The sequence below is a fragment of the Pithys albifrons genome, chromosome 4 (genome assembly GCF_047495875.1).
Source record: "Pithys albifrons albifrons isolate INPA30051 chromosome 4, PitAlb_v1, whole genome shotgun sequence".
NCBI classification, from domain to species: Eukaryota; Metazoa; Chordata; class Aves; order Passeriformes; family Thamnophilidae; genus Pithys; species Pithys albifrons.
In genome coordinates this window covers 17925711-17951753 of record NC_092461.1, presented here as the reverse complement: position 1 = coordinate 17951753, position 26043 = coordinate 17925711, and the positions used below count along the sequence as shown (strand labels likewise).

At 38.5% G+C, this 26043-nt stretch overlaps 1 protein-coding gene across 1 annotated transcript in view; it reads right to left on the bottom strand.

Moving 5' to 3' along the window:
• The window catches only part of MOCOS (molybdenum cofactor sulfurase), a 225603-nt gene that overhangs the window by 181769 nt on the left and 17791 nt on the right, over positions 1 to 26043 (bottom strand). Inside the window, exons 2-3 of the mRNA XM_071553581.1 lie at positions 17273 to 17362; positions 14648 to 14714 (exon numbers count right to left, since the gene is read on the bottom strand). Of these exons, the coding sequence (XP_071409682.1) occupies positions 14648 to 14714; positions 17273 to 17362 (157 nt within the window). The remainder of the gene's footprint in view (positions 1 to 14647; positions 14715 to 17272; positions 17363 to 26043) is intronic.

Below are 26043 nucleotides of genomic sequence, written 5' to 3'. Positions count from 1 at the left end.
GGGAAGCTCATGTAAATTCCAGTATCACACAATCTAGGTGAGAGAGACAGAGAAAATTCCCATGTATCTTCTCTCTCCACTTTGTTCTTCTTTCCTGTAAAACTATTCGTAATTGGACAAAAGAGGTATTTTATGAACCAAGTCTCTAACGATGGTTAGTGGCATGCTCAGCCATTTGGTTTACCAGTTGCAATTGAAATAGATCAAGTAACAACCTCCAGTGGGGAAAAAGTGATCAGGCTGCTGTATGAAGGATGCCACCTGTCAGGAGCCAAGCCAGCTCATCAAGCAAAATACCCATTTGAGCCTAATAACAAACTACAGTGCAAATAAAAAGCGTTCAAAAATAAAAAGCAAGATACTACAAGTTTCCTAATATTTACAGAGACCATGTCAGGTTTTTTCTTGGGAGCAGAAGACCCACAATTTTAATTTCACAGTCAATGCAAATAGCATTCCTCAGGTAGACTAGAATGCCCAAAGTTCTAAAATGTGGAGCTCAGCAGCAAGAGGATGTGAAAATGGCTGAGAAACTTCTTAACCAGAATTTCTTACAAAATGTAGGTTTAAAAGGCGTGCTAGTGGAATGGAGAAAAATATAACCAATAAAAATAAAATCACAGCAGCCACATAGCAGTATGAGCCCTCTGGGGTTTCAAAATTATTTTAGGGCCTGTCATCTCAGTCTGCTCCACTGAAATAGAATTGCATATGTAAAGACCAAAGAGTTTTCTTTGTCAGTAGCCTACCACCCACAGATTTGACTTCGTTGTTTTTTTTCCCCCTTCACATTACCAGCCTTCTAGGCACATCACACACACTATGCAGGCATAAAAGAGCACAAAAATAGGGTTCTGCATGAAATGCTGCTCTGCCTTACAAAGTTCTTTCCTGTAGCCATATCACCTGCCTAAAGTAGAAGAAAGAAAACATAATAATCCCTTTGCATTATTATGAAATCAGCAGATAAACATGTAAGAACATATCTAGAGAAGAGAGCCTGAGGAAAAGGGAAGAAACACCTGTCCAAGAAATGTAGAAAATGATTAAATTTGCTAGAACCCTATTTACAGTCCGTTAATAATTTTGGCAGGGTACAAATGGCTGCTGGGACCTAGAAGAAAGTACACAGACATACTGTTTAATTTTGCATCTGACTAGCACTTCACCTTTCCTGACTTGCATCCATGTCTCTCTTTTATTTCAGAGAACTCAACTATATGATTTGGTGGTCATTTTTATCAGCAGCCCTAGCTTACTGTATCCACTGCAGGTAGCTTATGTAATTTATGCTTTTAATTTTTCTGCAAAGCACCTAGTACAATGGGGAGAGGCTCCATTTAAAATTACCTACATAAATAAACAAATATAACACCATTAGTATATAACAGATCATGCTCAACAAATTATAAACATTGTAAATTCAAAAAGTTTAGTGGCAGTATGACTACCAATGCACAGAAGAAACATGTATTCATTTTCTAATAGGTCTAACAGACCTTACTACATTGCATATCGCAATAATAATATCCTCACAATTTTCTAGGAAGAATTTAGGATTCTCATTTTGTTCTTTACGTTGTATCAGTAGCTTTTCCTCGGCATCACACTTGCTTGTGATAGATTCAAAAGCACTGGAGTTACATACAGCCAAAAACCATCTACCACGGCTCCTCCAACACCATTAACAGTGGTAATAATGTATAAGACCAGTTAAGAACATCATGTCCAGGTGTAAAGCCTTCTGAAAGCTGTTCTCTATCAAGTGATTCTGGACTCTTCAGTCCCACATCTATAAATCAGTGTAAGTCTCAAGCAATTTGAGCATCCACTCAGAGTACTGACAGAAGAGAGGAATATTTGCCATTTTACAGATGCACTTTCAGACACGGGACTTCAGCCTAGCAGAGGACTTTAGTCAAGCCATATCCTATAGACATTATTATGAGCTGCTGTGAGTCTGGAATCAGTGGTTTTGACCATCTGTTTGTTTGCCCTGCTGGCTGCCCAAAACTACCCATCTTTGCCACACCTGGCACTGAGTATATGTGTGTGTCTCCACTGCTTCAGCACCACATCCAGCATTTGGACTTAAAATGACTGTCAGCAGCTCCAGGACACTGGCTACAGTACCATGGGTGTACATCTGGAAAAGGTATAGAAGGAGGCCATGAGAGATGATATCAACACGCAACCAAAGTGGGTAGAGAATTATTTATGTCACAACTCATCACATGGCTCTCTTGAAAGCTGTCTTCAGACCCAGAATGCCCCATCAGGTGTCTGCTACCTCTGTTGTCTAAACAGCATTTTGCTGGTTTTCTTTTTCCTTGTTGAAAGCGGCATTAACCTGTATGCTACAGAGAATAAAGCACGAGGGCGATTCTTTCACTATGGTTGTAAAAACAAGTTTAGCAACATTTATATTTTGCTGTGAGTAAATCTTCCTATAGAGCTTCCATTCACAAAATTTAAATTACTTACAATATGTTTTGCACCTCAGTAATTATATTCTGAGTCATCAAGTTCACACACGCTCCCCTTTTGTAGCAACTCATGTGTTCTTGAGAGAAATTACTTCTGAACATGCTTAATTTTAAAGTCTTCATTTTACATACTCTATGTAATCAAACTTTTTATTAAACATTGCCAAGTAATCTGTCTCATTTTAAATGAGCTGCTAGAAGAGGTAAAAGTCCATTAAGCTGTTAATTTCACACTATAACTCTGAATTCTTGAAAAGTTATGTTGAATATTGTTTTACAAAACGCTTACTTCCATATTTACCTACATATCTACTGCCATAGTTACTATATTGGTCAGGTGTATGATAAGAAACCAATATAGCCATATCAGCAAGGTTCTCCCAGGTAGAAAAAGGGAACAAAAAGAGAGAATTCAATTTCCATTTCTCTTGTTTGAGTTTGATACAGACAATTTTACTATACAGGTACAAACCACAAATCTGCTAATGTAGAAATACAAGTATACCCTAAAGGCAGAGTGCTTCTGCTGCAGAAATGGCTTAAGTGATTTGATAGCTCAAATTCATTGCAAGTAAACCTCAATTAGACTTGAAAATGAAAGTCAAGAAAGTGACATAGAAACTATTATATATCACTGTTTTTAAATTACTTATAATGGAGGTGAAAAAATACTTTAGGCTGTGAAAATAAGATGACTTCAAAACACACAAACCACATATAAACATATTCAAAAAGATCACTACCTCTTATATATTATTCTGAAATTGTTTGAATGCAGGTCTTTGTGTGCAAAAAACTCTGCATTAAAACATTTAAATTTGACTATTCCAAGCTCAAGAAACAGCAACTCTTTTATATATACCAGCTAATTAACTAGACCTTATTTCATATCATGTAGCCTTGTCAAATAAAATTGCATTTCTCATCCTTTAAAGACTTCATATCCACCTTTATTTAGGTTTGTAGTAACTTGAATCCTATGATAATGAGAGTAAAGAAAAAGGATGAAGCACATATTAATTTCTCTAAAACACTTGTAACTCAAGGCACAGTATTACATGAATAGTGACGGTTGTTTTTAGCACCCCCACCTCACTCTTACTTCAATTAGCTGTGAAGACCTTCTTACAACTGTCAGAATGAAGTAATTAGCACTGCAAAATTATTACATCTTGTAGAAGACTGTCAGGGAGGATCTCTCTCCTCCAAGCCTTATGACCTGTCTACAGGAACATCAGCCAACTGGCTTTTCAGGCTCTTATCAAAGCTATGCAGCTTAAAAACATCAGGGATCCTTCCCAGCAAGAATTTGCAGTCACACCCTTCCCCTTCAGAAAGCCTTTGACAGGTCTGAATTGCCAGGCATGACTTCTTCATGAACACCAACAACTTCACTGCACTGTCCACAGGGGACAGCCACAATCACCAACTCCTCAGTAGAAACACCAGAATCCAGGTGCTTTAGCTCTTTCATTGATACTTGTGTGCTTACAGCTCTGATGTTCATGGGCCACAACCAGGAAGAGTGTTACCTTAGCTCTTTGTCACTCAATTAAAAAAAAATACCAAGGAAATAAAAAGGGCCCCAAATTTACAAAAGAAAACAGCATGAGTATTTTGTTAAGTACAAACAGCCCAAAAATATATCAGCACAATCTTTCAAATTACAATAGCTGTTCAAGGCGCGAGACTCCAGATTAAGAGAATTAAATTTTCAAAATTCAGTGGAGTGTGTGCTTATTTAATTAAAAGCAGGCAGAATTTCATTTGCACTTCACTGTTAAGAATGCCACCTATAATATCACATTTTGGCAGTACAGCTTAATTCCAATTTATACTAAGAGCATACTTCATCAAACTCATTCTGAAGTTCATTACAAACGCTAAATGCCAGTACTATTTGCTATAGTGATCCCATCCCATTTAGATGTTTAAATAGGCAAACACGGTCAGATAAACTCGCAGCAGCTTGTGAATGTCCTCTGTTTTTTCACATGAAGCCTTTCGTATCTGAACTGCTACTGTGAGCTACAAGATGTAGGCTCTATGTTAAATTTTTACAGATATGCCTCAAGGCATTGAAATACTATCTTGCTTGCACCTCTGCTTATGGAGTAAATGAATTTATTTTATTTTTCTCTCACAAATGAAGCCACACATTATATTCATCACTGGGCTACATCCAACACAACAAGGGTTACTCACTGACTGACAGAAGGTTACCCTTGTACACCACCTTCAGACAATGTCTATGTCCCAGACTGCCCTGTAAGGCTGGCACATGGTAAAACTTTCTCCCACCCAAAAGAGAGGGGAGACTTGAAGAGAAGCAACAGCTTTCCATTTACTGTGACAGCCACTCAAGACAGCTGACAAGTGATACTGGAATGTCAGAGGCCTCCCTCTTTCCTCTAAGCAGTTATGTCAGCCAAGTAGGAGGGAGGAGAGGCACTGCTCCTATATATTTTGGTTTAAGCAAGTTTGGTTAATTGAACTATTCAATGATTTGTGTTTCTTCCCTGGCTAAGGTAACCTGTTGCTGACAGATTTGCAAACTCCTCTCAATCTACTACTGCACACATTTAAATCATCACAAAAAAACACCAGTAGTTTGTGCTGGAGTCATGCACAATAATGCAGAAATTACCTGTGTGCAGCACACTATTGACATAGGAGGAACATGACAAAGAAGAGTTAGAATGTTTGTTTTAATCCAGGCTCAGTCGCTGTCTTCATATGCTGTCTCAGTCACAACACTTCAGAGGTCTATATAGCTGCTCACTCCAGTTTCAAAGCATGGCAACACACAAATTGCTAAAAATGCAGGCTGTAATAACAGGTATTACATGATTGGAGATAAAAATCAAGTGATCAAAATCATTCATAAATATCTTCTGTAGGGAAGGAAATATTTCCCAAGTATGTTACTGAAAATCCCTATCACACTGTACAGGCTATTGATGGAGTCCACATTAAGCATTTTGGTATAATTAAAGTTCTATATATGTGGCAGGCTGTTTAGTCCTTGGAAGGCCAAACAGCTACTTTCCAAGTAAGCTTGTACAAGGAGACTTTAGGGCTTGGAGTGTATTGGTGTGGGAGTAAAGGCTTTCCAGTCCTGAGAGGTGGACATTTTCACCTTCCACAGGAAGACAGATCTGTGTGAAATAAAACTATCTTCAGTTTCATGAATTTACAGCAAGAGTGTAAGGATCTTGAGATGAGCTCTTACTGGCAGGCAGATTGCCTTCTCCTGTTGCAAGATAGCAGAGACAGTCATTGAACTGGAAGTTTCATAGCCAGGTCACCAGAGAACCAGGCTCCTAAAGGAAGACTGAATTGGACACCATACAGGATTTTGGCACCAGGATTTTGAAACCAACAGGTTAAGGAAATTTTTCTGAGCAGGGCAAAAGTAACTGGGATTGTGCCTCACACTTCTGCTGCAGAGTGCTTCCCTTAGCACAAAAGCTTTGGTGTTATATTTCAAAGGCCACTTTTAGTACTGTTCATCATCTTTGGTATTTTTGGGGGGGGGGGGGGGGGGGGAGGGAAGGGGGGGGAGGGGTGTATTGTGGATTTTTTTTTTGTTGGTAGTGGTTTGGTTTTGTTCCGTTTTGCTTTTTGATTCCTGCAAGACAACAAGACAACACTGTTTTCATATATAGTTTACACCAAATTTAGAAATATCTGGTGTGTGAACATTGACAGATTTTCCAAATAAGTGATTTATGGCTCTAAAACCTCCATTACCACATGACAGGTACTTGCAAAAAAAAAAAAAGTGAAATATTAAACACCTTTAAAAAAGGTAAAGACAGATAAACTAGAAGAAATAGTGAGAGGGCGGCTGAGAAAAGCCTGAGTATGGAAAAGCTCTTATGAGCACCATCGCCTGTGATCACTGGATTCATTACAAGCCTAGGAATTCCCCATAAAATCCAAAGCATATACACATCATACTCCCCTAAACAGTCTCACCATCCAAAAACTTGCAATAAATTCTAAATTATTAGCAACATGCTATTGAGCTGGCACTCAGTAATATCAATGATGCAATTTTCTTCTGCCTTGACACATACCAAATATACTAATAAAATCTAGCAAATTACACCTGGATTCACTAGATGTTAAATTTAATACAAAGAAGACAGTTCTATTCAAAGTCTCGCCTCATTTATCTTTCATATTCCTCTATTTTACCATGACTTGTGCTGCTTCCTAAAGGCACCCTTTAATTTCAAGGACACCATCTTTGCTTATAGCCTTCAAATTAGAAGTAAAGTTTAAAACAGGTAAGAAACTTGAATCAAGGAAATAAGCAGAGAAACAAAAGAAAAATGCATATGCTACAAAAGACTAACTGAGTTTCAGGTACTTATTTGCTATTTGTCCTAGTTCAGCAGGTGGGACCAGTTATCACTGTGTGGGGGTGATCAAAGCTATGTATTCTACCCTCTCTATTCATTTCCCAAGGACAATGGACCATTAGTAGCAGCTGCTCAGGGAGTCATTAGCACTTTCACACCCAGCCTGGGGGGAATGTGGCTGCTATTGGGCCAGAGGAGCAGCAGCACCTCAACAGGAGGAGACCACTGCTCTCAACCAGACTACAGCCGTTACCTGCACCAACAGGTTTTTTCACTTCCTGTTGCTTTGGATTTGGGGGAATCACATGGGTCTCAGCACAAGGGCTAACAAACCCCTTTGGGTTTGTGCCCTAGGATACTGGGTTATACTGCTAGATTTTGTGAGTTGAAAGCAATTTCTCTTTCTGTCAGTGTATTTATGGTAACATCTTTCATTAAACTGTAACTCTGACTTATAATCTCTCATGTGGTGGGTCCATTTCTCCTGCTGGTTAACCTTTAAACCAGCACACTATTATTTCAAACTACAAATGAAAGTTAGTGCATTCATCTTCAAAGAGCTAGATGTTTAAAGTGACCAAGCTAATCAAATAATCTCTCCTTTAAGTCAATGTGGTCCCCTAAACAATAACCCTCTGCACAAAATCTCACAATCTGCTTTCATTTTTGCTCCATTCATATGAGTAGCAACCAGTTTATGGACTACACTATCACTTCTGGCCTAGCATGAAATTTCATAACAAAAAAAATAAAATCATGTTCCAACAAATTTATGACATTCTAGAAGAACCCTCAGAAAGATGTGCTTTCTTCCTGGAAATCCATTGCACTTACAGATTTCCTCTATTTCTTGAAAATACTCATGCCATTCCCTTAGCTTTACAGTATTTTTGCCTTCTCATAGCACCCAGAACATCTGATGAGGTCACACTACCATTTCTACAGTCTCTGACTCTGTCTCAGTTACCATACCCTCAATTGCCACACTGCAGAACTTATTTTGGCAACCCCATTCTATTTTGTCTACACATTTCAGACAGACTGAGGTAATCCAGATCAAGCCCAGAGAAAGTGTCAATGACATTGGGGCAGGGGATGAAGACTGTACCTTTGCAAGTAGAATCTAGAGGAGCTTATGTTGTTCAGCCTGTGAAAACAGAATGGAATGGGTCTCCTCTACACAAATATGTTTAATGGTAAAAACACCACAAAAGTCTATAGGCAACATAAAATTTTTGTGTAGGAATAAAAGGACCCTAGCTTCTCAAGAGCCAGTGAAAGAGAGAGTTTTCCAGTCTCCTCAGTGGGAAGGATTATCATCAGTAGATGAAAAGTACTCTGTAATAGCAGGAGATGAGACACAAAACCCCTGAAGCTGGGATATATTTCTAACTTGGCTGCCCTGAAACCAGGCCCCCTAAAACCCTTACTGGGTCTACACTCATTTCATCCCTGCTGGGGTTAAGGTGGCTGGTTTACACCACACCATCACGCCTTACCATCACCTCCCATACTTCTGCACTTCCCATTCTCAGTTTCTTCTGCTTAACTCTGTGGCAGCAATGCTCCTGCTGGCTCTGCTGCCTCTGGTGTTTAATGCAGTCCCTGGGCAGCCTGAAAGCCAGGCAGCTGTCTGCTTTTTGCCATAGAAAAGTTTTCAGCAGGGCATCAATGACCTCAGTAACAGGCCATTATATATTTAATGAACACAGTTGCCTGTGGCCAAGTGCTGTTTCAGTGCTGGGGGAACTAAAAAAGAAAACAACTGCATAGAGACATGGGATATTAACTGAGAATCCAAGCAAGACAGCAGGTTGCAGAGGGCAGAAAAAAATGTTGTACGACTACAGGATCTATCATAGCTGCTGTAAATAACCTGCTTATTAGAGAAAAAAAGCTAATGGCATGTGCCACTGTACGACAAAGCAAATATGTTTGCTCTGTCTGGAACAATGCATAGAGTAAATGGCATTATCAGAGATGAGAGGCAGCCACAGTTACAATGATATAGCAGGGACAGAAGATAATTCTAAGTCTACATCACAATTGCGAGGTTATAATTTTACTACAAACAGCACAGGTTAAACTTGCATCAATCATGGACTTGGTAGAGGATCGTTGAGTCAGTTTCAGATGGAGCAATACAGAAAGTGTCCACAGTCTTCAAAAAAACTAAGAATGAGGAAAAAATACCAGCTGAATTTTGGAAAAATACACAACTGAAGGCGGCATTCAAAATTTCTTGACTTCAATCAGATGGAGCACCTGTGGAATGCTACATAACTTGTGCTGAGAAACAGAAGTGTGCTGGTCCGAATAAAGTTGTCAAGCACAACAGGTGCACACAGGGGATGGCAGAAATTATACTTGTGCTAAATATTCTAAATATCTGGTCTTCCAAAAAGCCTTACTTAAGATACAAATAATCATCCAGGCCAGTAATGAAGTTGTCAGGTTCCCCTGGAGCTGGCAAAGGAACTGCCAGTGTTCCCAAGAAGCAGTCAGGGCTGTGTTACTGCTCACTGAACAGTCAGGGTAACACATGTTACCAGAAATGCCACAAATTGGTGTCTCCCTATACTGCTTCTTACAAAGCAGCTGCAAATCCAGAAGAGGGAAGAACACTGCATTTCTTCTACAGTTTTTGTACAGCCTAGGGAGGGGGAAAAATCTTCCATATAAATCTGAAAAAGACAAAGAGACGAAGAGAAGGGAAAAAGGAATTTGCATTGGGGAAATTTCACTATTTTTTTCAATGTATTTTGCTCCAATTAGACTAGGACATTCATCAGCACATGTGCCCTTTCACAGACTTCCCCATGGACACAGAGGGCGTAGGGTCCCTGCCAAAAAATAGCTGAGAGGGCAGGGAGGCTGTGTGCATTTAAAAAGTGTGAACTAAAATGGTGTCCTGAATCCAAGTAAGCCTGTACCACTCTTCCTACTCTCAATGTTATCTAGAGAGCAATGGTACAGAAAGATCACTTTTAAATTGAGTCTCTATAGCTTCTTTGTCACAGTCATATTATAAAAGCAGATTCCTTGAGGGCTTTTTTCTGAATCAGGAAGAAAAAAAAAGTAAAGATTGTGTCCAGCCTTTTTCAGACCTCTTTGCAAAACATTCTAGCCACCCATATAAATTAAACTCAGAATTGCCCAGGAGCATTTCATCCTTTGTGTTCATAAACTAGCAATCTTGACCTCCAGATTTTAATTTACTTTACTGAAATATTTATTTCCTTCAATAAATGAAGCATTCCAGATTTGACTCTTTGCAACAAACATTAGCCAGAGAACATGACCATGAATACACCAATTTTGTTTCCTGCAATCTCTTCATACAAACCATGAAGGTATAAAGCTGGCTACCAGAGCAGTAGCAGAACGTATTAACAAATTCATTTCTAAAGCTTCGGTTTACCAAGTTAATGATTAAATAATTTATTAAAACAGAGATGAAAGTCCAGGAGCAAAGTTCCAAAGTAAAACAGACTGATTTTATTTGTTCTTAAGCCAATCCCTTAACTCATTAAAAACAGCAGTACCTGTTACCCTGACCAGAAGCTTTTTATTACCTTACATAGGATTGCGAAGAGTAAACCCACCAAAAGTAATGGATTGACTCCTAAAAACAACTGTTCATAAAATGGAGTCTTTTGCATAAAAGGCTCGGTGCGGCCAAGGAGAAAACAAGAAGCACCAAAGGTGCTGCTCTGTTGTTATCCAGCATGTCACGGAGCACAGAGTGGGGATATCAGCCAGCTCATTGTGGACACACTGCAATTGTTTCATTGCACGACTAAATAATTTTATGAACCATGAGGAAAAGGCCACTCCTCTTGTCTGAACTCTTCCAGAAAACCTATCCATTATTCACAATTATCTTCCAGTGCTTCTCCCATTTGCCATGTGCAGAGTCACCTCAGTGAGTACAGTGTCCTTCTGCTGGACTTCACCGTTGTATTTTAGACTTACCCTGCTGAGCAGTGGGATCAGGAGAAGCAGAATTTGCAAAGAAGTCACAAAACAAGCATGCAGAAGGGCTGAACCATCCTAATTTTGAAACAAGGTTTTCAAGCTGATAGGTGCCATTAAGGAGGACAGGATGCAGTGCTCAGATGTCACTCATCCATACAGTCTCCTGCCAATGACCTTTGCAAAGGACAGATCAATACTAAGCAGATACTGTATCTACTACTTCTTACTGCGTAGGAAAGGTCAACCATTTTCATGTATGTATCAGTGCTAACATTACAGTTTTCAGTCACAGAACGGCTTAAACCTGTGAATCAAGAAAAAAATCCTTATCTTGAGTATAGCAGCATTTACAAACATGATAACTTAAAAAAATAAAAAAAAAAACACAAGAAAAAAAGACTTGGAATGAAACCTTGTTTCATAAGCAAGGTATCATGCTTGTAGAAGAAATGTAAAGCTTTACCTTGCTATCATGAAATGCAAATGAAATTATAAACAGCATTTATGAGACTGCTTCCTTAGCAAAATCTGGTACTACCTGTATGTTTTACCATAGAAACAAATATATTTTTAAAATAGTAAGACATTTACAATCATTTTATGCATGCCCACTTCACCCTATTTTTTCACATCTGCAGGCCACAGAGATTATTCTACTCTTGCAGTTCACTTAGGTGGCATATTTTGAGAGGCCTTTATAAAAATACATGCTTTAGTTCTATATTTAAACTTGATCCTAATAAGCTCAATGCCAAATCCTTTTAGCTTCAGTACCAAAATTCTGTAATATACATATTGCCACAATCTAGATGATGCTTTGTACTGAAATCACAGCTGAAAGTCCTGGCCTTTTTTGAAATATATACTTGAATTCCCAAAGTATGATTCAGTTGAACATTTCACAGTACCTGAAAGTTCAAGGATGAACATCAAAACTCTATTACAACAACTCTGTGTTTAAATGAAAAAGTGCTGATATATATCTTAAACACACCACAAACTTCAAGCAACACTAGAACTTCAGTCTGGCTCTGGTCAGAAGACACTGCTGCAGTATTTGATATTGCAAGTGTAAGATCCACAAGGACAGTGTTTTAAAATTTTCAGAAAGCTAATATTTTAAAATGCTTGCATAAGGGAAAAGGGTTATTTAATACTCAATGTAATGAATTTCGGAGTTGCATTAAATGCAGCATCATAAGGAGATATTTTACTCTTGTGCTTTAGCTGTATTGAAGTGGAGCAATGACACTTCCATACATCCATAAGCAAAGTCATAAAAAGGATCTATAATCTTTTGATGCATACTTTTAATACATTTTGGTAAGGTTTATTACAATTCTTCCTCATCTCAGCATCTCTTATGGTTAATATAGAGACATATGCACAAAGTTAAAAATCACTCAGCCGTCCACAAAAAGAGAAGCAATGTTTTTAAGAATAAAACAGTTATTTTTACTCTCACTGCACTTGAGTTGGTCAAGAGGTAAGCCATCTTATTATAATTTTGTAAAACTTAGAACACATCCCCTGACTTAATGATTTAATTCTTTGTGTTATTTTCTTGCAATTCTTCATTCTAAGAGAGGTTTCTCTCTGTCAAGAAGATATGAAGGGAAAACCAAATCATTCAGCTTAATACCATGAAACAGCATATACTGCCAGATTAGGAAAGTCTATTGTGATGCTACTATCACCAATATTGACGAATATAAACCTGAAATTCAGCTTTTATTTTTTATTAGTTAGCTGTGCCATCACATTGGAAAATCAAACTAAAAAACAAGAAACCAACCAAAAAAGCAAAACAAACAAACAAAAATCCAACAACAAAAACTGGAAAAAAAAATCATATTGTCTTGGAGTTAAACAACGGAAAAAAGTTATACTTCTGACTGCAGCCATGTGCCAAGGGCAGAATTACAAGCAAGCAATTAATTTCAGGATCTCTGAAATTACCTGCAGAATTATTTTTTCACAGTGGAAATCCAGTCTATGCACTGTGATGAAGGACAGAGCTGCCTGTCTCCCTGTCTTGTCACACTGCATATTTTGATTAGCTACAATAGCATAGAAGTATAGATTTTTAATATACTTTTATTGCCTTTTAGATAGCTGACTTACTGACAGTGGTTTTAGGGCATTTCCTTCCTCAATTTTTATGACTACACCTTTTTGATGACTATGCTTTTTAAATTTTTATTGGGGAATAATAACTGAATTTCTATAGGGACAGATGACAAATTCTATTAGATGCAATACCAAAAATGTTCATTTAGGTACAGAGGGAATTAAAAAAAAACAAACACAAAAAAAACCCCAATGCAAACACTGGTATGCTCTTGTCAACTCCCATCCTGCTCTTAAAAAAGTCTCAAGCTTTTTTAAAGCAGGATCCAAAATAAAACAAGCTGAAGATGTAAGTTCTTTTAAAGTGATTTAGGTTTCTTACACAGTTCAAGTCTATTTCCATACTCCCTGACAGCAAAGAACACAGAGTACAATAGCAATTATTCTAGAAACAGTTACACTTCCTACTTTGCCTTCATAAGCAGAACGATGAAACAGCAACGTTGCAATAACACTGAGAGTAAATGGAAATCAGAATGCTAACGTTGCATGTGTGCACACAGGTCTGCTCAAAAGACTCTACAGGGCTGTAGGTATTGCTCTAACTGGCTATAAGTGGCTGCCCTTGAAAACAGCTATTCCTCATAGGTAGTCTCATTTCATTTGGCCATACATTAATAGGTTGTCATCCTGCACAGCATCAAAAGAGAGGTTTAGAAAAGGCAAAAATAAATACTTTCTCCAGAAAGCTGGTGGTGGGAAAGGGTGAACAAGTTATAGCCAGCAGAAGTATCCAGCTAGAAATCTCAGGGTTTTTACACCCTCATAAAAATGCAGTCACACAAAAAGCAGCAGGAAGGTGTAAAACAGATTTTCTTCATTACAACTATGAACACTACACTGCTATTGATCTGAATTCTGTGATGTGTTTTGCAGAAATATTTACTTTCAAGGAGATTGACCAAAAATAAAAAAAGGAATGCATGACACATTTTCGTACACTAAAAGTGCCATTAAAAGCAGGTAAATGAACTCAAAGCATATAGATTCTTCAATAAAGACATATTTTATAAAACTGAAAGAGTTACCTGAAAAAAATTTAAGTTGTATATTTTGTCATGGTGTAAATAATGGCAGGGAGTGTACCTTCAGCACACTCCATCCTGAACTTTAAGGACAAGATCTTATTTAGAGAATCACTTCATTTTCTTGCCCATTCCCAGAGGACCCCAACACTCAATTTTACCTTCTCTTTTTGTTTTTGCTCTTAAAAATTATACTAAAACTACTTTCAAAGAGGTTTTATTATTCCAACAAAAGTGAATAGCTGCTGTAAAACAATGTACCCATTCCCATAAGGCTTTTATAAATTCTCACTATGCCCTATTTAATTTTATCTGAATTTTAACCATGTCCTTGTACCTAGTCCCACCTTACTAACTTACTATACCATCTTACTAATAATCAATTTTGAGATTCTAACTTCTATGTCTTATTTAGAACTGTGGACTTGTATTACAGCACTGAGTTAACTACAGGACTTTGAGAATTGGAGCATCTGGGAGAAAAAGAACTGATCGGTCCAACACTTGATTGTCCAAACACCTTCTTGTTTTAAAAGTGAGGTGCTTTCCTGAGGCATGACAAATGACCCTCAGAAAATGTCATCACATCACACAGGCCTAATCAAAATGAAAACTATGAAGTGCATCATACAAGATATGAAAGAAAAGATTATTTTACCTGTATCGGACATGCTCAATTGTGTCATATGTCAGCTTGCTGCTGATATTCTGACTATGGGGGTTGCCTAGGAGACAACAGAGATACGGAAATTAATCATTGATCATAATTTTGCTATTAAATTTCTCTTTTATGAAAGTATTACACCAACGCACTCCAAAAGATGACAAAGAAAGATTCACTGTGTACTTCACAGCATTGCCCTGAAGCTCCTTAGTCAAGAGAAGGGACATATGAGAGGGTAAAGCAATTAGGACAGAACTGGAAACTTCAGCTGGAACTCTTACTTAGTTCCTTTAAAAAGGAAGTGCAACTGCCTATGCACAAACGTACTAGGAAAAACTACAATGTACACTCATAAATGTATTTGTGCAGGAGCTAAGAAGCAAAAGACAGCATCAGGAGACAACAGACATTCATGATGGAAGATCAGGATTTACCCCAGGGTTTTTAGTGTCTGAAATTCAAATAATTCATTAAAATATAAATTTCACCACAAAATTAATAACCATTTTGTCCATGTATTAACAATTAAGACAGCACATAAGAGGGCATGATTTTATCTTTTTCAGTAAAAAAAGATTACAGCAATATCCACACAGGCACAGCACAGTGTTCTATTAGCAAGTACGCAAAGAACATGCCAAAACAGTTTGGAAAGGGAGTAAGAAAAAAAATTGCTTTACAAATACAGCTTTTGTAGTAGGCTCCAATAGTAGCTACTCTCTTTTTAAAATTTCAGTCACCCTGCTGAAAGTTATTGAATGAAGGTGTTGAAAATAATAAATTTAGAGCTCAAACAAAAAACTAATACATATAATTTTCATGTCTGATGTTGCATTTCTGTAATTTCCAATTCAAATATTTTCAATTTAGAAGTGAGAATATTTCTTACTTATAATACTTTCCCTCATTTACACATGCAACAGCTAAACTGCAGTTCTTTTGGCCTGTGCATTATCACCACAAAAATAAAAAAGCTCCAAGTCAAACTCCCATTTCATTCACATCTGTGTTTGTTAAATTAACTTCTTTTGTACAACACTTACTGTCCTCAGAGTATGAGATGTAATTGGAAAAAAAAAAAAGAGAATTGACCATACTAAACCTCTGGTTATCATTTTATGTGAGAAAACTAATAAAAAAGATACTATTTGTCCTATTATAGCATAATAGGTACAATGCAAATCTGCTCCAAATTGGCAGCACTACTATTTCTAATCACAAGCATTCTATTGATTCACAAATGGTACTTTTTCCTGACACAGATGGTACTTATTATAAGGGTTGAAACCAATGTTGTTTTAAATAACTAAGATCAGAGTGCATACATTTCACTTTACAATGTCTGTTGTGAGAGAACATTAATTTTAATATCACTGAATTGTACTTGGAGTAAAAGATCTTAAATGTAATCAAATCAACATGGTTTGTTATAAGACTAAAAAAAACCCTATCCCTATCTAGAATAGCATCTGTTTCGTAGTGGAACTAAAATACATGCTCTGGATCCTGGCCTTGCCAGCATTTGGGAAAAAATAGGGGAAAATGGCATATACAATGGCACATTGAAAATAAAACTACCCAAAACTCTGAAGTGGCTTGCCCAGTGGATAAGCACAAGTGTGCTGGTGCTAGAGGGAACAGGTTTCTTGTAAAGCAGTGGTACCTAGTTCCCAAGTGAGGAATTCCTTTGCTCTATGTATCACGGAGCATTAGAAAGACACAAAACTAGCAAAAAGGACACATGGCCCACAGATAGTAACACACAACATGAAATTTTGATTACTCCAATGGGACTACTCACAGCATAATACTGGACAATATATTTTTTTCTGGCTGAGTATGACTCTTACATAAATTGTCTCACACAGTAACAATATTTCCTAAACAACGGATGCTGCTGCCTTTAAAATCACCCTCCCTTATCTTGGCTAGATAACAATGTTAGAAAGAAATGAAAGGTTTAGGTAGAGGATTCGGGGATGAAGTACTTATAGGCAGTGCTGAAGTGGCCCCATCCACAGTTGTAATAGCTAAATTCTGTAGATATTTTTACTCACACTCTTATGTACAAGATTGCTTGGCAATACACATTCTTTTATTGAGTATGCACCAAAATCAAATAGTCTGAGAGAGGTAAAGCACCTATTCTCTGCCTAAATTCACTTGGGACCTTTGAGATAGACTTTCTGCTAAATAAAATGCTTATACTGAGTCACAGTATAAGCTCCCTGTGATGACTCTCACAGGGAAGGATGGAGGTTCTGGATTCTGTTCCTTGCATAAGAAACTGGTTTTGCATTTGGTGTGGAAAAAAACCCCAAAATGTAACAAACAGTGCTTATAACTACCCTGTATTTCTTTATCCCAAGTGTGGTGCCCTAACTTCAAGGCAACAGTCATGCTCCTTTGATTTTTTTGCTTCACCAACACCAACACATCCTTGGCCACCAAAGAATGAAATGACACAGGGGACCTGCACCTCTTTTGCAAAATCACTAGTCTTCCAACTGTGCTACTGCAGTGCTGAAAATCCTCCAGTAGTTCTCTTCCAACAGGCACAGTTTTAAACTATTTAGATGGAATTTGAGAAGACTAATGGGAACGCTGTTTTGCACTTACCATAAACATTGTTTCTGAGGTCATCAGTAAAAGCTTTTAGTAGACTCTCTGGGAAAAGTGCTGAACCAGCATGGTCAAGGTAAGTAATCCCTAAAATAAAAATAAAATTCCTAGAATCAATTTTTAAAATCTTAAAGTCCATTTTCTCCCACAGACTACATTCTGAAGTGTACCATTCAAACGCTCCTTTTCAGTCACTGGCAGAGAAAAAGAAACAAGGATGAAACAAAAGAAACCAAACATTTTGATTACCTCTGTACAATTTTTAATTAAAACCAAAAAGGTCCTTCCTTTCATGTTCAGATTATAGATTTTTTGGAAGGGAAATATCTTGTTGTTTGGCCTGTACAAGACCGAGCAAGCTGGTCTCTTCAGCCACAGTACTTTGCTACTTCTAAGCACTACTCATTATGAAAACTGCTATTACCACAATGATGATAATTATTATTAATAGCAACAGTAGTATTGTCTCCTTGCTGGCAGGTGAAGCAGCTCTCAAGAACTGACAAAGCCTAAATCATGCCTGAAGCCCAAAGACAGGACTAGTATAATTTTTAACGTATTTAAATATGTCTAGCCACTCTGCTGCACTTAACATTCAATTCATTTTTAAAATCTCCTTTTACATTATTAACCTATTTCAAAACTTTTAAATAAATGCTTATTGGAAATGACGTTTTTTTCATGTTTGGCCATTCTAGATTTCTTAATCTTTAGCAATTACTCTTTCATTTCTCCAGTGTGTTTAATGCTTGTTATTAGTTTTTTCATTTCACTTACCTTAAGTATTTCAACCTATTTCAAATTTTAATAATGATGAATATGATTAAGATTAGAATTTATTAAGTATTTTAAAGGTCCTCACTTTCCACAGGGATTTAAAACTGAGTTAAGCTTTGAAGGAGAAACCTTGACAGTTGGAAATACATATTATTATATATTATGTTACTGTAGCAGTGATTCAGTGGGGAAAGCTGTGAGGCAGTGCTAATGATAAAACCAATTCAGACACCCATCACTTATTTTCAAAAGAGAAGAGGCCCCTCCTGCCTTAAGGTTTCCCTAGCAAAAGCAGGACTTTTAGTGATGGCTTGAAGTCAACTGAGCATTTTGAGGTGTTTGCAAGGATAGAGCATGGACAAAACCTGGGTCAATTTATTAGTTGTACAAGTTTTTAGTTTTGTGTTTTGTTTTGTTTCTTTTTTAATTTTAGAGAGTTTCTCCCAAACATTGTGAAGCAGTGCAAACAAGTACACAGGGGGTCAAAATGCATACAGGGGTCCATCCTGCTCAGTTTCTTATGGATGCTGGGCTCACCACTGAAATGCAGAAATTTTAGAGAGAGAGGCACACTGCCTCTCAGCAGGACACAGCCAGGCCCTTGTCCAGTGTGGCTTCTGCTGGCAAGGGGTCAGCAGCTTTCCCTCCAGCAGCTCACATGCTCACCATGCCCACCACATGACCTGCAGCTTGGCACAAAAAGCCTCCACCTTGAGTTGGGGCTGAAGCATAGAGCAGGAAACACAACCACCACTACCAGGACACAGCCCAATGGCACTGGTCAGAGCAATGAACAGCCCATGGTCATTGGCTACAGCTGGGAGAGCTGGGAAAGGCAGGACTAGAGATGAGAACAGGAAGAGGCAGCCCTGAGCCAGACGCACTGCCATTCATCCCTGCAAAGCCCACAGAGGTGCCATTTGGCTCATTACCTCTCAGGGGCACCAGGAGCACAGGCAGGAGATGCTTCCTCTGGGTGCAGAGAGCTGCCGAGTTTCGACCATTGCAGCACTAAGAAGGGTGGCAGCACTGAAGTGATTACACAGCCATACAGCATGAGCAAAATCCAGCAACCAGCTGAGACTCCTCAGACACAAATCATCCACTGCCAGGGGGTCAGGCGCTTCCCACACTGACCAACACCCCTGTGAGGCAACGTGGACTAAAAGATCTCTAGGTAAAGGCCCCCTAAGTGATTTTTCAAATTTGATTCCTTACGTAGCTCATGATGAAGGACAATATTGTGGTTCTATGACATGGAAGTGAAAAAAACCCAGCCAGTCTTTTTTTAAATTCCTCCTCTGGGTATAATTTGGAAATCTGTGAGGAAATTTGGCTGAGGAAGGAAAAAATATTAATTCTTAAACTTTTATTTTATGTTTAATGCTGCTGTTTAATTGAAAACAGAGAACAGCATTTAATACTCTCTCTACTGCCCAAAAAAAGAAATGGGCTCTTTCATCATTTGAGACTGCACTGAAACAAATATTTTCATTGCTATTGCACTTTTATGATGTAGTTTTTCCTTGCTGTCTTATTTCAACAGAATTGTATTTTTAAAGGAAAGAAAAAAAAGTGGCACATGCATAACACCACCAAAAAGCACATTAGAAACTTTCATTGTGCTTTTCCCCAGGTTTAATAACATTTGCTATTTTATCTTTATTGAATGCCCATTAACCAAGGAGATTTGTCAGTATATAGAGAATAATACAGTTCCCCATTTCACTGTGGTATTTAGTATATAGGCTGTCAGCACTATGAAATTATACTGTTTACGGGAAGTAACAGGAGAAAGAAAATATAATATGATCAACCAAAAGAAAATTAAAACGCAATATCCATCAGGACATGGTTTCGTTGCTCAGGGAAAAAGTAAAATTAACTTTTGGTTTAATTTACATACTATTATGTTTGGAGTGTGTAACTGACTTCACTGATCTAATAACATACCAACTATTTGATAAAATCATATTTCAGAAATAAGGTTTTTTTATAGGAGTATCGAAAACCATTCAATGTGTCAGCATTAGTTATGGAAAGTCATTCAGTCAGAGTATTGGTTCATAAGCTGCAATATTCATATGCTAATACCTTTGCAGATTAACTTCACATGGGGGAGTCTTTGGGTACTGACACAGGCCAGTCTGTCCTGCTGAGGAAAGTCCCAGACCATCTCTCTGATCTCCTTATGTGCTACAATTCATTTCTTAACAAAACATTCACCATCTCCAAGTGCCTGCTTTGTCTCTTGGTAAAACTTCATGAGTGCACATGTACATACAACCTCAAAAATGCCAGGGGACCATTGAGTTTAACAGAATATTTCTATCTCTTAAATGAAAAAAAGAGAATTTAATTTGAAGCTTTTCAAAATTAGAGTTTACGACCAAATTGCAACATTCAACTGCACAAAGTCTGACAGCCTGCAAACATGCTAGGTAAAAAGAAACTATCAGATTAATCTTTGGGGCCCAAAATATCTGCTTCTGACAAGAGCACATTTTCCTAAAACATGACTTCACCTGACTTAGAAGAAATTTAAAGACATCATTTGATGAACTGAGAGTAGAAAAAGGCAGTTATATTTTCACTAAATCTTTTATTAATTACTATGTATACATATATAGCTATATGTATATATATGTGTGTGTGTGTGTTTATACATATATATATATATACATATATATATATATATAGAGAGAGAGAGAGAGAGAGAGAGCGCATACAGAGGATGGTCTAGAGGGGAAGGAGCACAGAGAGACCATGAAGGCATTTCCTAAAATAGTCTAGTGGCTCAGGGAGGCTAAGCTTTCTCCTCCTTCACAACATTTCTCTAGTCACTCAGTTCCTATATGTTGTAAATATTAAAATTTGGTATTATGTAATTTGTTATTTTAATCCTTGAAATTATTCTTGGTGCTATACATTTCTGAACTTTGACTATCATTTCTAAAAATAACCAGTTTACCTATATACCATGGGGCTACTCTATGTTCACCTCCTTTACCTTTTGTTATCTTGCGATTCCACCACAGTCATCAAAACAAGCCAACCTGTGCTGTGCCTTCACAGATTATTTCTCATAGCCCTGGCACTTCAAAATTCCTGCACTTGAGCTGATTACAGGCTGCCAGTTATATCGCCAAAAGTCTCATAATGAAGAATGAAATGTGTAGTTACAAGGCAGCAACTCTACAGTCATGAATTTTGATTGGTGGATATAACTGCAATTCAGTAGGATTATATGCACAATATTACTTGGAAAGTAGATAAAGCCAACACCCTGGGGAAACAGCAAATATCTTAAGTATGGCAATATAAACAAAACCAGTACGAAATAGATTATATGAAAACAAGCTGAAGGCAGAATAAAGCATTATCTTGTCAAAAAATAAAGATGAAATTTTCAAACATCAAAACAAAAGGAGAAAAAACAAAAGATAAAACAGGGAGGAGAGGGCTCTACAGAGGTTGTAGACAAGTGTGGTATCACTTGAATACAGTGAGGTTTTAACAGGTAGTTTCACATCAGGTACCTCAGATGCGTAGAATCCTGGGGTGGAAGGGACCTTAAAGATCATCTTGCTCCAACCTCACTGCCATAGGCAGGGACACCTTCCACTAGACCAGGTGCCTCAAAGTCCCATTCAATCTGTCCTTAAACACCTTCAGCGATGCATCCACAAATTCTCTGGGTTCCAGTGCCTCATCACCCTCACACTAAAAAATTTCTTCCTAATATCTAATGTAAACTTATTCTCTTCCAGTTTGAAGCCATTGCCCCTTGTCCTGTCACTACATGCCCTTGTAAAAAGTCCCTCTCCATCTTTTCTGTAGGCTCCCTTCAGGTACTGGAAAGCCAGTTTAGTCATCCTGAAGCCTTCTCTTTTTCAGGCTGAACAAACCCCATTCTCTCAGTCTTTTTTCATGGGAAAGGTGCTCCATTCCTCTAATCATCTTGGTGGCCCTCCTCTGGACTCACTCCAAGAGATCAATGTCTTTCCTGTGCTGAGGATGCAGCACTCCAGATGGGGTTTCAGAAGGTGGAGCAGAAGGGCAGAATCACCTTCCTTGACCAGCTGGCCATGATGCTTTTTGATCAAGCCCAGGATACAGTCAGCTTTCTGGGCTGAGAACACACATTGCTGGCTCAGGTTATTAATCCAAGTCAGATACCCTTCAGAGCCAGCTCCCTCTTTCCAATGACTGCATAAGAACTTAGCTCCCCCAAGGATGCTCCTAAATTTCCTGGCAAAAGTAGCTTTAACTATGTAGTGTTATACAGATAGCCTTTGTAAAAGTGCCTGAAATCTCACAATGTCACAGGGCACAATATGCCCACACAATGTAAGGACAGATAGATAAAGATCCTTATTACATATAAACATTAACAAAGTACACTAAAAGAAAAAAAAAGACAAAAAACACGCCCCCCTCCCCGCCCCCCAGTATGCCTTTGCTGGATGTTTTCTGGATTCAACATCTAATGAATATTGTTACCTATACCTTCAGCTCCATTTTGGCATTGATTTAGGCAAAAACTATCAAAACCACAGTTATGTTTTCCCAATAAAAACATGCCTCTAACCTAAACAGTCTTGCTCTGCTAGACAAGGTAATGTTTTGTTTCCCTTACTTAGGGTCAAGGATCTCTTCAAAAGACCACAAAAGCATAGTGCTTGATAGACAAGCCCATAGATACTCAAAGCCTGAATAGTTACCATGCAGTTAAAGGAAACAGTGTTCCTCAGCATGGTATGACTTAATTGCTGCAGGCCTGGTGAAGTAACACAGCAGTCAGCCCACATCCATGGGCACAATTCTGCTTTCCGCTGCCAGTCCACTGAGTTCATCAATTTGAGTAATCACAGCTTGACCCGACTATGAAATGCTGATTCACACTGTTCTGAGACCAACCTGGATAATGGTACCAACATTCTAAGGGCTGATAACCAGTTACTGAGTTCTGTGGGAAAATGGTGTTTCATTAATGTATGTTTGTGTTTGACCTTATGGACTCATTACAAAAAGCAAAGCATGAAATGTGCAATTACAGTTAAATGTAATAAGTTCCCACTATTTTTCTCCACGTGCTATTGACTTGCATCATTTACTCTCGTTGCATTATTACCTACCGCAAAGCAGGTAGAGCATTAAAAGCCTTTACAGTCAATACCATACACCCTCTTTGCTTGCTGTATTCCTCAGCAGGGGCTATACCAACTCCACAAAAGCTGTTTAGGTGGCTAAGACTATTCATTGTCAGTATGCATGCTATTCTTATGTATGTGAGCCCCTGCTTGCAGCTTTCAGTTTACAGCTTGCTGGTATTGAGGTAGACATGAGCACGAAAGAAAGCGAGGATTTCACATTTATTAGGAACTCACATCCAAACCTATGAAATGTTATCTTTCACAGCTACAGAAAAAATAATATTGCATGCCATCATTTGCCAACTCCTGTGCTAAGTGATGCCGCAGTAAAGGGATCAGTCAGCACCTGTTGGAGTAGACCCGGAGTTTATACAGTGGCAAAAATACTACAAGAGATGGATAGACGAAGACGCCGAAGTCCAGGAACCCGGCTCCCCGAATATGGAAGCTCTGCAAGAGATTTATAAGGACTTTAATAAGTTCACACCCTATATTGATGTTTTCCCAGTTTAAATGTTATACCCTTAATGTGGCTACCCTGGTTATTTTTCCCTTAGTCGTTCCTTATCCAAGTTCCCTCTTCCCACAAAACCCTCCGGGTCGCAGTCCCCTCTCCTGGCCTGACCCGGCCATGGGGGCGGTTGCCGGCGGGGCCGCCCACGAGGCGCCGCTGGAGCCCGGGCGGGGGCTGTCCCTGTCTCGGAGTGCCGAAAGCCCTACGGTAGAATTTTCCCGCCCATCTCGTTCTCCTATTGGTCATTTTGCCGCTCCTCCCCTCCCTCCTTCCCTTCGTTTGCATGCACCCAATGAAGTGCATTACTCCGCCCCGTCTCCGCCCCATCTCCGCCCCTCTTCCCCACCTACATCCGGGAAATTCCCATGCTCTCCTTAAAAGCTAGCGCACGCCATTAAACTTGGCTTTTCCTCGTGGACTCCTGGCAAGTGCAGACTTGTTCCGTTCGGGGCTGTCGCCGGGCCGGGGGCGGGAGGAGCCGACCTGGCTTCTAAGGGGCCTGATCCTAGGGGAGCCCTGCTTGCTGCTTTCCTAGCCTGGCTCCTGGAAGCGGAAACCTCTCCACCGTATCGGTGGCTATTTTCAATCTGCTGATAAGCACCCGCCTTCATCCATTTGGCCTACCTATATGGTACAGCTTTATTCAGTGCATCACTGGGGCATGATTAAATATCAGTTGCAGTCAGTGATGTTATTTCCACAGACACCTTTAACAGATTGTGTGAGACCAGTTGAAGTCTTGCTTTATGAGTATGAATCAGAGGTACCTCAGCCTCATGTGAATACCATAGTGCAGCCTGCTGTCTTGCCATCTTTGGATGAAATATAAATCACAAGTGATTCATATTTATGCAAGTCTTCAAACAACTGTAACTTGCTCAAACCAAAACCAGCTTTCACACCTCCCTAGTGAAGATATGACCGTCTTTTAGTCTCTTTCTTTCCCCCCTTTCTCTCTAATGCATTGATCAAATGAAAGAAGAGTTGAAAGAGAACATATTCCCCATTCTTCTATTACTGGAGAATGTTTTTGTTGGCTTTGCTGAAAATTTCATAGAAACATTCACTTTTGTGTAGGAAAGAGGCAATTTAGACTTCCTTCTAGAAATGAAAACATGATAGTAAAAGGCAATGTTTAAGAAATCATAATAATAATTTTCATAATAGTGGTCATTAGCTAAACATTCTAGTAGCATAGTTCTGCTCTTTTTTCCTTCCCACTCTTACCATAAAACAGCCATAGACTTTCAACAACATGCAGAGATAATGTTTGAAACTGTCATTTTTAATCACTTCTATTTCTTGCTCTGTGACCTGAAATAATGGGCTTTATATGAAACCTAGAACAAAATAGAGACCCTAAATATTCTCTCCAAAATACAACAAATGAAATGTGTACAGATATATGGAAAGACTTTAAAATTATTTTACGCGTTTCCAGAAACACTAGAAGACAAAGTTTGAAACAACAGTCACCCCAAAAGAAACCCTTTTCTTCACCCTTTTCCCTTAAAACTCATTTCATTATTTGAAAATAATTCACTATGAGCCTCTGGCAGCAAGAGCCTTGGGCTTGAACTTGCAACTATTAACAAAAATGAAACACCCACATGAGAACTGGTACACACAATAAACCCTGAATGACAGCAGAAATCAGTTATCCCCACTGTTGAGGCTCTACTGAAGCACTTCCCAGACATCATTCCTTCCCAACAACAAGACCATGTTAATGCCTTGTTTGGTGAATGCAACAGAACTTCTCTCTGCTGCTTTTTCTGGTGAAGAGGTGAAGCTGTTACTGTAAACTAGTAGTAAATTTATTCTCAGATAGAAACTCTTCACACAAGGTTCCCCACAGACACAGGCCCTGATTTACTTATTCCATCTAGCAAAAAGTCTATTGACAGAAACAATGGAGATCAATTTCAGTGATATAAGAATAAGTGAAATGTAAGTTTCCCTTCAGCATAAATTTGATCTTTCAGGGACAAATATGTAAAACCAAATGACTATGTTACCAAGAGGAACTGTGCATAAATTCAAAGATTGTGAAATGAAGAGTGTGAGGACTGTTGATCAATACCACACTCTCATAAGATAAGAGGTCTGAGAAGATTCTCCTGGCCTGGAGTGGGCAGTCCTTTGCTGCAACACACAACCACATTCATCAACCAAACTACTTCCATATGAAAAACAGTTGGTAGTCTACCTTGCTCAAACCAGAACAATGCTTCAGAATTTCATCTTCCTAGTAAGAAACTACATCTTAACGTCTAGACCATGCTTTTCTATGATCAGCGTATTCTCATGTCAGTGTTGTT